The 12,644-nt window shown below is 35.9% G+C and overlaps 1 protein-coding gene across 11 annotated transcripts in view; it reads left to right on the forward strand.

The window, feature by feature from the left end:
• Positions 1–12,644, forward strand: part of ATP13A3 (ATPase 13A3) — an 80,090-nt gene that overhangs the window by 48,200 nt on the left and 19,246 nt on the right. For 8 of the 11 annotated variants that reach the window (XM_027957173.3, XM_027957194.3, XM_027957186.3 and 5 more), the window contains 10 exons: positions 1,803–1,927; positions 3,857–4,032; positions 4,566–4,688; positions 4,767–4,846; positions 5,766–5,808; positions 5,897–6,006; positions 6,291–6,387; positions 7,308–7,380; positions 8,982–9,159; positions 10,081–10,268. In XM_027957173.3, the coding sequence (XP_027812974.1) occupies positions 1,803–1,927; positions 3,857–4,032; positions 4,566–4,688; positions 4,767–4,846; positions 5,766–5,808; positions 5,897–6,006; positions 6,291–6,387; positions 7,308–7,380; positions 8,982–9,159; positions 10,081–10,268 (1,193 nt within the window). The remainder of the gene's footprint in view (positions 1–1,802; positions 1,928–3,856; positions 4,033–4,565; positions 4,689–4,766; positions 4,847–5,765; positions 5,809–5,896; positions 6,007–6,290; positions 6,388–7,307; positions 7,381–8,981; positions 9,160–10,080; positions 10,269–12,644) is intronic. The other 3 variants (XM_042233000.2, XM_060404475.1, XM_060404467.1) reach the window with 1 other exon arrangement.

Consider the following 12,644-nt stretch of genomic DNA (forward strand, 5'->3'; position numbering starts at 1 on the left):
TGGTTTGAGGCATATTTGTGATTAGGAGCCACACATGTAAAATACTGTATCCTAATTCCTACGAAGGGTACATTAGAGTTGCCTTTTTTATAGCTTTGCCTTTTGCCACTCCTCCTCCCAGACCTTGAAAACTGAGAATTGAGTTGCCTCTGGTTCTTGAGCCTGTCTTTCAGGCAACCTTCCAGCCTTGGACCAACTGTTCCATCTGCCAAGGATACACTACCCTCCCTGTCAACTCTTCTCTCTCTCTGCTTCCCTTCCTCATCTTTCAATTAAGATCTTCTCTGTGTTACCATTCTACCTGTGGGAACAGGTTTTGGCATTTCTCTTATAGCTTGAACCTGTGTATCTTGAATTGATTATTATACTCTTCATTAATTAGAGGGCAAGATTTCTATGACCGGCATCACTCATAGGAGAGTTAGGAAACTGGCTGCAGGCAGAAACCAGTACAGGAAAATGGTTACAGAACTTTGACCCAGTAGTTTTACACTGGCACAGCTTTGTGCTTTGAAATGCATTTTCAAGACTGACTTCTCCTCTTACCTCCAGCAGTATCATTTGTATAAAGTTTTCTAATTATTCTCTAATATCTTTACCACCCATTGTATAAATATATAATTTTAAAGGTGTTTAGACCTAGTTGCTGTTTACTTAAGCACTCTTATAGTTTAATTTTGTGTAGAAAAACCACTTGGTTAATACAAGTCTGAAATTTTGGTCCCTAATTTCAAGCCCTGCTTTCTCCATTGAAGAGAGTATTTCTCTTCAATGTAATAGGATTTCGATAGCTTTAGCTTAAGAATGCTGCTATCGCTGAACAGACTTCTCCGTTACAGTACTGAAGCACATATTATTTTTGTGTGGTCTCTTTGCTTGCATGTCTGTTTCCCCACAAAAGGGTCTTGAGAGGAGGAGGAGGAGTAGTGTTAGTAACTCAGTTGTGGCTGACTCTTTGTGACCCCATGGACTGTAGCCTGCCAGGCTCCTTTGTCCATGGGATTCTCCAAGCAAGAATACTGGAGTGGGTTGTCATTGCCTTCTCTAGAGGATCCTCCCGACTCAGGGATTGAAACCAGGTCTGCATTGCAGGATTCTTTACTGTCTGAGCTACAGGGAAGTTTAGAGATCATGGCTTTTCATCTTTGACCTTCCAGTGACTTGTGTGGTACTTGGTGCATAGTAGATAATCACCTCTTTGAAGGAACAGCATCTTGTTAACTACTGAAAATGAACATTGTAGAAAACCCATCTCTGAGTCCTGAATAGATCTCATTGTTGGACTGCTAATACTTTTTGCATCGCACTTCCAAGATCAAGATTTTGATCAAGAGTTTTATAAAATTCCCCAAAGACTTGATAGCGAATTCAGTATAACTGTTGAATGTGCCTGTGGTACAGTTTTTTCCTTTTCTCTTAACATTTAAATTAGAGTATGTTGTGTGGGAGGACAGTAAGGAATAGATGTATTTTATGTTTTTTCAGTTTGTAGGTAGGATACAAGATGAATATTCGTTAGTACTAGAAGAGTTCTGTGTCTTATTACAAAGATATACATTTCCTAAGAATCTTTATAAACCCATGTTTCAAAGGGTAAAACTTAATTTCAAAATGTATTTCTTGGGAATTACTTTTTCAGATTTAAACTTTTTGAGGTTGAACTCATAAACTTATACATTTATTCAGCATATAAAATGTTTTTAATTTATAATTGATGGCTATTTTAAATTGCCTTATCAACAAAGTGAACAAATGCTTGTTCTGTTGACTAAATCATTATGTTAAAATTTCTTTTTCTGCAGAGATGCCATTGAGAACAACATGGATTTTATGGGATTAATAATAATGCAGAACAAATTAAAGCGAGAAACCCCCGCAGTACTTGAAGATTTGCATAGAGCCAGCATTCGCACTGTCATGGTCACAGGTTAGACTTTGTAAAGGACGCACGGAAAAGCTGAGTGTGGCTCTTAGAGCTCACGTTATCCAGCATCAAGGAATGATCAGTGCATTACAAAAGCCTACTTACCACTATGTAATTCCATCTAATACTGCATTAGTATCAGTCAAGTAATTAAATTTGTCATAGAGTAGCTCCATCCTACGTTGCCCTGTTTTCAGCTCTGAATACTTTTCTAAGACAGGGGACAACTTCACAATACACTTTGGAAATCCTTTAGATCTGTTTATAATAAGTATAATAAACTAGTGAAGGACATACTATAAATATTTAGCTGTGCTCTTTTTTGTTATCTCTCTCTAATCATGTTTCTTATAGCAGTTATTTTCCTTTGCTTGTGTTAGTTATTTGTAGATTTGTTTTCTCTACTAGAATATAAGATTTTTGAGGATGAAGAATATGATTGACGTATTTTGGGATTGTCTATAATTTTTAGAACTGTGCCACCAGATACATCGGAAGTGATTGGTTAAATTATATTTTTATGTATAGAATAGTACGTTTATTATTGTTTGAATGTGTAATAGTGAAAAGAGCCATTTTTTGGTTTCTTTCTTGACTACTGCATTCAAAGGATTCTCTTGGTGTTAACACTGTTGATAATATTAGATAATACCATTTCTTAGCTGTATGAAATTGTGGCAGCTCTAAAGTTTTCTTAGCAAAAAATCAGATTTAAGGCATTTACTTTATAACATTTATGTGTTCAGTAAGAGACTTATAGAGAAGATCTGTGTATGTTTTTATTTTTAGGAACTCTGAGGTCCATCTGATTCCAGATAGCTTAAGTAACCAAATTTATTAGCGTCCCAGCAATTCTTGGTTCTAGTGACTTTGCTTCAAAGCTCTTTCTGTCTGTATTGCTTGTGCTTGTTGTCCTGCCATGACAGAATATGGTGTGTCCCAAGAGGATCTGTCAGGTCACAGGAAGACATGCTTGGAAACAGTGGGCAGGATTAAGGGAATAGGAGACAATAGTACCTCTGTTCTGGTAGCAGTGGGCTCCCCAAACCTTGCCTGCTTCTCCTGTACATTTGTATTTTCCGCCTTGATCTTGTCTTTAACAGTGTCTTTAATACTTTCCTCTCATGACTGAGAAGTTGTCTGTCTTGCTTCTCTTTATGTTTTATAAAGATTGTATACTTGTTACTTTGCTTTTTTTGTTGTTGTTGTTTGTGTGTGTGTGTAATCTTGCCTTTGTAATTCACTTTTTTCTCTATGTTGTGCTCATATTCTTGTATAGATTACCAGTCACTCCTTGGTTATTTCAACAATATTTATTGAGCACTGTGCCAAGCATTCGGAGAAGGCAATGGCACCCCACTCCAGTACTCTTGCCTGGAAAATCCCGTGGACGGAGGAGCCTGGTAGGCTGCAGTCCATGGGGTCGCTAAGAGTCGGGCACGACTGAGCGACTTCACTTTCACTTTTCACTTTCATGCATTGGAGAAGGAAATGGCAACCCACTCCAGTATTCTTGCCTGGAGAATCCCAGGGACAGAGAAGCCTAGTGGGCTGCTGTCTATGGGGTCGCACAGAGTCGGACACGACTGAAGCGATTTAGCAGCAGCAGCGGTGCCAAGCGTTCAATGGGTACCCCTAGTGCATGACTCACAAGGGTTGAGAATGTATTTGACTTTAACAGTTGTGGGTGAGAATGTTCTGACTATTTAGTATCTATCTTCTTTTGATTTGAGGCTTCCTTTGATATATATGTCCTGATTAACTTTTAGCTCCAGGATAACTTTTAAATTCCAAGAGTAAGGACTATACATTAACTTCATTTTGCCCAGCCCACTTATGGGGACTGTAGTAGATTCTCAGTAAATACTTGTTGTGTAATACATTTATGTTTTCATTTTAACGTTAATGTATTTTCAATGTTTTGAAAATTAGGTGACAACATGTTGACTGCCGTCTCTGTAGCCAGAGACTGTGGAATGATACTACCTCAGGATAAAGTTATTATTGCTGAAGCATTACCTCCAAAGGATGGGAAAGTTGCCAAGATAAACTGGCATTATGCAGACACCATAACACAGAGTAATGATTCATCAGCAATTGACCCGGAGGTAATGTCAAGTAGAGTTTTCTTTTTTGAAGCTTGCTTATTTTAATTTATTCTGAAATAATAAAAAGTGGTGCATTAAAACTCAACAAAACAAAAAGTTAACAAAACAAAAGCCTGAGCCCTCTCCTCAGAGACTTGGATTCACTAGAATGAGGCCAGATGCAGTATCTCAGTGTTTCAATTTTGATGTTTTTAGCCAAAGTTGAGAAGCACAGTTTTATACTATAAGAATCCCAAGTATTTATCTTATTTTAAAAGTAGTGATAAATGGTGCAGATGGTCCATAATATTTGGCTCATGGACCATTTCAAATTGAAGCTGATATTTAGACTTCCTTAAGTGTTACTCTCTAAATAATAATATGGATGGATTATCTTAAAATTGAATTTTCTTTAACATTCAATAAATGTTTAACACAGCATTTTATATGAAACATCAAATGAAAAAATTTAGTTTTGGGTCAAATATATTCAAAATAGGATTCTTTTACTTGATCTGGCTGCCTAAATACTGTTCTGAATGTCTTATACACAGGCTATTCCAATTAAATTGGTCCATGATAACTTAGAGGATCTTCAGGTGACTCGTTATCACTTTGCAATGAATGGAAAATCATTTTCAGTGATTTTGGAGCATTTTCAAGAACTTGTTCCTAAGGTTAGTGATTTGGGTTATGTATGTTTTTATATGAACATATGGCAAACAGTATTTTAAAGAAATTCATGTTTTTTCCAGTTGATGCTGCATGGCACTGTGTTTGCTCGTATGGCACCTGATCAGAAGACCCAGTTAGTAGAAGCATTGCAAAATGTAGAGTAAGTATTGGTGGGTCTTGGTTTTGTTTTGTTTTGGTGGCCACACCGCATGGTATGCAAGATCTTAGTTCCCCGACTGGGGATCCAACCCGTGTTCCCTGCAGTGGAAGCTCTGAATCCTAATCACAGAACTTCCAGGGGTTTTCCTGTTTTTGTTTAATACTTATGAATTGCAGTTCTGTTTTCAAAACCAGAAAAGTAACTAATATTTCATGTATATAAATGTGTCAACTCTAAGACAGCTAAGCCTCTTTAAAAGAGACTTCCTGGTGGCTCAGTGGTAAAGAATCTGCCTCCAAAGCAGAAGACCGGGGTTCTCTTCCTGGGTCGGGAAGATCCCCTGGAGGAGGAAATGGCAACCCACTCTAGTATTCTTGCTTGGACAATTCCATGGACAGAGGAGCCTGGTGGGCTATAGTCCATGGGGTCCCAGAAGAGTTGGACATGACTTAGTGATTAGGCAACCAACAAGTGCTTATTTATTTAAAGTACATATCCACCATTCCTCTTCTAGGTGATATCCATGAGGTAGAGTTAATTCACTCAGCTTGATAGAAGTAATGTTACAGTTTTAGTAAATAATGATGTTTTCAAGTTTTTAAAGGAGAAATCTTTACTGATAGCCTTAAAAGTAAATACCAAAGACTAGGCTGGCCTGAGTCCTTTGTGCTAAAGATTAGGCAGTTGAGATGTCCATGTGATAGAAATAGAACAGTGACCCAAGTCATTTGAGTTGTAGGCTGGTGCTATTTGCAGAGTAACATGCCCGTGGTCATTATAATGAAAAGATTCATTAGTTAGCACTAGGGGAATCTTAGTTTGTTAACTCTTCCTAGTACTATACTGGAGGAAATCTTAAAGTAAAAGTTGTATATTTTAAGAAATTAATAAAAATCGTAACATAATTTTTGTTTCTTAGTTACTATGTTGGGATGTGCGGTGATGGTGCAAATGATTGTGGTGTAAGTATAGACTTTGTGATTTACAGTTCTTTCTCTGGCTAAGTCAAGTACCCAAGACTCAAAAGAATTTTCTTCTTTAATCCATTAGGCTCTGAAGAGGGCACATGGAGGCATTTCCTTATCAGAGCTTGAGGCTTCAGTGGCATCTCCCTTTACCTCCAAAACTCCTAGTATTTCCTGTGTGCCAAACCTGATCAGGTAGTATACATTAGAAATCTTGCTCTATTAATCCAGAAAAAAAGGTCATAGGAAGTAATATGAATTTGTTTTAATGGTGTGTTAGTGCACTTGATCTGTAATGCTTTAGCAACAGATTGATTGCTACTCCTCATTTCTTCCAGTTCTGCTTTGGCTTAGTTCTTTTTGGCAAAAAAGTGCATTGTTGTAACTTGAATGTTGATGTTCATCTGTCAAGATATAATTGTGGTTTGGAGGAGGCATTTAGAATACTTCTATTCACATGCCAACATTTGTTTTCACAGGGAAGGCCGTGCAGCTTTAATGACTTCCTTCTGTGTATTTAAATTCATGGCTTTGTACAGCATTATACAGTACTTCAGTGTTACTCTGCTGTATTCTGTGAGTACTGACATTGCCAACAGAGATGGTACTTAGTGTTAAGACATTTAAATTAAAAATATTGGGCATATATGTTTCAGTTTGAATATATTCATTAATTGTGAAACTTAAATAACTAGCACCTATAAATTTTCCTTTAGTTTGCTGAATTTTGAGTAGCAAATTGAAAATCTCGTTAATCTGGAATAACATTTTCTTTAAGGCCAACAGCTGTGGCTTCAGCCTTGTGAATAAAAGATAACTGTATTCTTTTTTTGCCTTTAGCACAGATTGGACATTTTTTTTTTTTCAGAACTCTTCAAAATGTCAAGCTGTGACATATTTTAGAATTGCAGTTAACTTTGCTATACATTTATAAGGAAAGGCCAGAATGAGAGAAGATGTTTCAGATGTACTTTTAGGACTTGTATAAACAAGTGATGTCCCTAGGTATGCCATGGATTTTGTGGTTGAAGTGATCTCACTTTAGATTTTTCTCTGAGTGAACATTGGTGAGATGCCAAGGAGTCTTTGTGAAACTATCCCTTTTTACCATATGTGGAAAATATCAGGAGGGATGGTGTTGGATATTAAGAAAGCTTCAAAATATTAATTTTCAAGAATGTTGAATATTGTGGGTAGAAGTCTGTGCTTTCTTTTTGCCAAAAAACTTTTAAAGGTTTTTATTGAATGGATTTTTAGAAGCTACCTTTTATACTAATATATTAAATTGTAAATATGTCCTGTTTCACTAATTTAAAAGCAAATGTGTTTAATTTTTAAGCAGGCCAAGTGTCATTTTGAAGTTGTCGTTATTGGGGGGAAAAATTAAAACCAAGGAGGAAAAAGCTAATAAAAGCAGGGGGAAAATAGTATAAAAGTGGTACTATAAGAATAGTTCCTGAACTGTAACTATTAAAAAAAAAAAATTCCTTCTCTAGATCTTAAGTAACCTGGGAGACTTCCAGTTTCTCTTCATTGATCTGGCAATCATTTTGGTAGTAGTTTTTACAAGTAAGTATTTTGTTTTGTTACTGTTTTTAAAGCATAGGAAATTCTGATGTGGCTTATTAAACTTTGGTAAATTTACATGAACAATTATAACACAGTGCACATCTTTTCATTTTCTATGTAAGGTTCTTTTATTTCTGATTGTTTATATTTTGTCCCATTTTTTTTCCTTTCGCTATTTTTTTCTGAAATATTTGAGAATATGTTAACATTATCATGCCCCTTTGCCTTTGAATGTTTTAGTATATATTGCCCCAAAGTCATTCTCTTGTCCAGCTAAACACAGTTAAAAAGACTAAGAAATTTAACATTGATACAATATTACCTAATCCATACCTGTATTCAAGTCTTGTCATGTGTCCCAAAAATAACCCTTAAACCCATTTTTCCCCCTAGTCTCTTGGCCCAGGATCTAGTCCAAGCTCACAAACTTCATTTAGTTATATCTATTTTGTCATCTTTAATTCAGAATACTACGTTCAGCCTTTTGCGGGGGACTTCTTGATGTTGACATTTATGAAAGAAGATAATCAGTTATATGGGTTTGTCTGATGTATTCTCACTAGACTCAGGCTATGCATTCTTGGCAGGAATATCAAAGAAGTGATGCTGTGTCCTCCTGAGTACATCATATAAGGAGACAAGGTGTTGGTTTGTTTCAGTATTGGTGATGTTAACATCAAAATAAATAATGATGGTAATGAGATATGATCTGCTTAAATAAGTAATTGGGAGAGAAGGGAAAGCTCTTCCTTATAGTAAAGTGCTAACTAACAATATAGAAGGAACGATTGGCTTATCCAGTGGAAAGACCCTGGTCTTCCTGACATTTTAGAAGAACTTTTCGTTGTGGGGATGCTATCCTGTGTTTCAGGTTACAGTATCTCTGACCTCTTCTGCCTCGATGCCAGTAGCACTCTCCCATTTGTGACACCCCAAAATATCTCCAGACATTGTGAAATGTTCTCTAGGGGTCATACTTTGGTTGTGAACCACTGAATTTGTCAGTCTTTAGTGAATGCTAAAACTAAGTGAATGGAAGTCAATAAGAAACAGGATTTTTTACACAGTCTTAGTATCTTTCTACAAATTACTTATTAATTGCAAAGAGAAAAATAGAAATATTACGGTGGAGAAACTTGGTAGCCACCACCTTAATAAGTGATCAAAGTCTGTTTTTAATGTTACTGTTATGTTTATATAGTTTCAAACCTTTGTTAATGTCTTCTTAGGAGGAAGAAATGTGTATTTTTTAACTGTAGCTTTACAATTAAAGATTCAGAAATAAATTCTTAGTTAAACATATAAGGGTGGTGATGATATGTGCTTATACTTAGTATGCTTTTTACTTGTACTAGTGTTTCCTTTGAATTTTGGTAGACTAAAAAGTACTCCTGAGCCATTTCTTGAAAAAGCTTAAATTGTTCACTTTTACAGATTACTTAAACATATATGGCATCTGGCTTGGTTTTTGGAGGTTTTTCATGTTACAGATTTGTTAGAGAAAAATAGTTTTTCTAAGTTCCTAAATGAATCTGATTATGTATTTTATAATGACAAATTAATTTAGTTACAAACCTTTCCTCTCTTTCTCTTCAATGTAGTGAGTTTAAATCCTGCCTGGAAGGAGCTTGTGGCACAAAGACCACCTTCAGGTCTTATATCTGGAGCCCTTCTCTTCTCCGTTTTGTCTCAGATTATCATTTCCATTGGATTTCAGTCTTTGGGTTTCTTTTGGGTCAAGCAACAGACTTGGTATAAAGAATCACATCCATATTCATAGTAAGTTGGTCAATCCATTAAAAAAAAATGTGTAGAGTGTATGGGGTTGCAAAGAGTCAGACATGACTTAGAACAACTGAACAACAACAGCAATGTATATGCATGTAAAAATATGTTTAAATTTATGTAAAAATTGCATGCAGCTTGATTATACATTTAAATAATTTGACCTGCATTTGACTTTATCTGTAGGAAGATGGTCAAGCCAGGTCCTAATAATCATGACCCAGACGGACCAGTTTCTTAAGTTGCTACTGAGCCTTGCTTTCCTTATGTATAAAATGAGAAAAGTGAAATTAATTACTAGGGTCTCTTCTAAACTCAGAATATTTATGTGTCTAACTTCTCTGTCCTCACTTTGGGAAATGGTATTTTGAAACTTAAAAAATTTGAGTAAAAGTATTAAGTGGATCTTTCATTTGTTTACGAGCTGAATGTTTTCCAGTTCACAAATTATAACATTTTTAAAATTAATTACACATAGGTAAACATAAAGTCTCTTTACCTTTACTGTGCTAAAAGTGCATGCTCAGTCACTCAGTTGTGTCCAGCTCTTTGGGACCCTGTGGACTGTAGCCTGCCAAGCTCTCTGTCCATGGGATTCTCCAGGCAAGAATATTAGAGTGGGTTGCCACTTGATCCTCAAGAGGATCTTCCTAACCCAGGGATCAAACCTGCTTCTGCATTGGCTGGCGGATTCTTCACCACTATCGCCACTGGAGAAGCCCCATGCTAGAAGTACTCTGCGAATGCAAAGAGTGGGGAAAGGGTTTATTAAAAATAATGTCTTATTATATAATGAAGTTTCTTTCCTCTAATTTTTTAAAATTGACTGAAATGTGACTAGAAAGAAAAATTGGTTTCCTTTGGGACATAGATCCTGTGTTTACTAATACAGGGGTTTTTTTGTGTGTGTTGTAGTGCTTTTAATACTACAGGAAGCCCAGACGGGAATTCTTCACATTTGAATGATGAAACCAATCCTGATAAACATAACATAGAAAATTATGAAAATACCACAGTATTTTTTATCTCCAGTTTTCAGTACCTCATAGTGGCAATTGCCTTTTCAAAAGGAAAACCCTTCAGGCAACCTTGCTACAAAAATTGTAAGTCTGGCATTTACTGTGATTTCCATCTTGATTCCCTTCTTCAAAAGTAATGCAGGAGTAGAGTTAAAACTGTCCTTTCAAAATAAATAGATCTTCGCAAATAGAATGAACCTAGTGATTTAGATGTTTACGGTCTTGTTTTATTCTCATGATAGCTGCCACCCTAGGTTTAAAATTAAAGTCAGTACTTCTAAACATTCCTGGTTTTCACATCCTATTCCTCTGACTCCAGCTTTTATTTTTATAGCCCATTGGAAAGTTAGAATTAGAAGCAAGAACAGAGGCTCCTCACTTGGGACAGTGGGTATTATACTTTCCTTCTGGGTGGTCTGCACAGTACCAGCTCTTTCCTCATTTTTGACACCGTTTCAGCCAGTATTCACCTGGAGTTCTCCATTTCTGTCAGCGTTGCATCTGCCGCAGAAGGGGCCAGTAGAATGGAGGCTTGTGCCTATGAAAACTTGTTTGCCCGTGGCTGTAAGAGAGAGCATTTTGATTGATCACAGTTAGGGTTTTGGGGGGAAAAGAAATCATCACCTTATGTAAGTTGCTGGTTTTAAGAAATTGAAACTGCAGTAATAAATATATCAAACAATGTTAATTTTTTTTTTTTTTCACATAGGACTTTAGACTTTTGCAGTATCTTGGGGTGAATAGTGATTATTCTCTTGCTGTAAGGAAGTCTCAGTGTTCTGATTGGCACAGTGTTGGGTCGCAGCTTTTGGTGTCTCATAGGAGGGATTACTGTGCACATCTCTGTCTCATGTAGCGTTTACAAAGCATGTTCACATACATTGTCTTATTTAGTCTTTACTTCTACCCTTTGGTTCGTAGGGCAGGTTTTATTACTTTATATTTTAAGCAGGTGAGAGTTCAAAAATTTAAATGTCAATAATCGAAATTTGTTTTCTACTTTTTTCCTTAAAAAATTAGCTGATATTTCTTATTTAACAAATGAAGACTGTATTACTGAAAATCATATTAAAACCATTGGGTACAAAAGGCCTTGCATAGAAGGTTTATCATTGTACTTTTTAAGAGAACTTCATAACTTAAGTTACGTTATTATAAGATGAACTTGTCAAACTTAAGGTTGATATATTTTATCTTTAGTTGGGTATCTTAAAATTGCAAGGAAATACTGAGCATGCCCAAGGGCAGCTAAAACATCTATCAAAGAGCAAAACTAGTTGGTAATAAGCAAGACAGTCACACCAGGAAAGTTCATTTTAGAGATTTAAGTAAGTCCACTCTATTAGATATTAGATGCCTATTTTCAGATGCATCTGTTATATTATTATGGGAAATTCCAAAAAAAATTAAAGGCTTAAATATTTTGTATTCCTCGTTTAACTTCAAATTGATTTAAATAAACTCAATTGTTGATGGCCATACTTCTTTTTTAAAATGTATGTTAAAAATAATATTTTAGTAGAAATGTAGACACAAAACCTTTGTCCTTACTGTTAGCAGCTTGTGCATTCTGTCAGTAGTTATGGAAGTGCATACTGTCATAAAACATGCCTCCTGGAAAATGTAATAGAAACAGGAAAGTCAACATATATTAATACATACTTTGCTGATTTTCACATCTTGTCTGTCTGTCTGTGATTGAAGTCCCCTGATCTTGGAATGTAGTTGATACTGGTAAGTAAAGAAAGAAAAGTAGAGAAGAAAGTAAGAGATGACAGAAATAAGTATTACTGTATAAAGTGATATACAATGTAAAGTGTAAATATAGATGCAGAAGAGTAGGGGAAAGGTTAAGGCTTTCCTAGAATGGACATTAGCCTTTCCTTTTCTAGAATACAGAAAACAGGTCTTCACTGGAGCCTGCTACTTGGCTGTTCTCGGTATCTAAACAGTATAATATATTCAGTCTATCTTGAGGTGGTTTTTTTCAAGCATTAACCTTAATCTTAGGCATGTAAGGCTTTATAGAGTTTTTTGCTCACTTCTAGTGGTTCAGTTTGATTCTAAGTAAAAGCCTAATTTCAGTCTGGTTACCTATTTTTGATGTTAGTTCAGCCAAGTTATATTTTCGTGCTTGACTGTGCTGTCATTTCAAGGACCATGATCACATGGATGTAGTTCTAACACTCTCTCTTAACTAGATGTGATTTCTTGGGATCTGGCTTCAGTTTTTGCTACACTTTAAAAATTTTGATCCCTATAATTTACTGCTTGTGAAATCCAGGTTATTTTTCAGTTTTTGAAGGCATTATTACTGACTTGCCAGTGTCTTTCCTGTTCAGGCCTGTGTGATTTTTCCTTGCCTGAATTGGTTGGAGCAGATACCTAGAGGCTCTGAAGGATAAGGTGACCTTTTAAAGACAAGTAACTGGGTAAGGAAGGAAGGATTAGGAATAAAAA

The sequence above is a fragment of the Ovis aries genome, chromosome 1, assembly GCF_016772045.2.
Source record: "Ovis aries strain OAR_USU_Benz2616 breed Rambouillet chromosome 1, ARS-UI_Ramb_v3.0, whole genome shotgun sequence".
In the NCBI taxonomy this organism is placed as follows: Eukaryota; Metazoa; Chordata; class Mammalia; order Artiodactyla; family Bovidae; genus Ovis; species Ovis aries.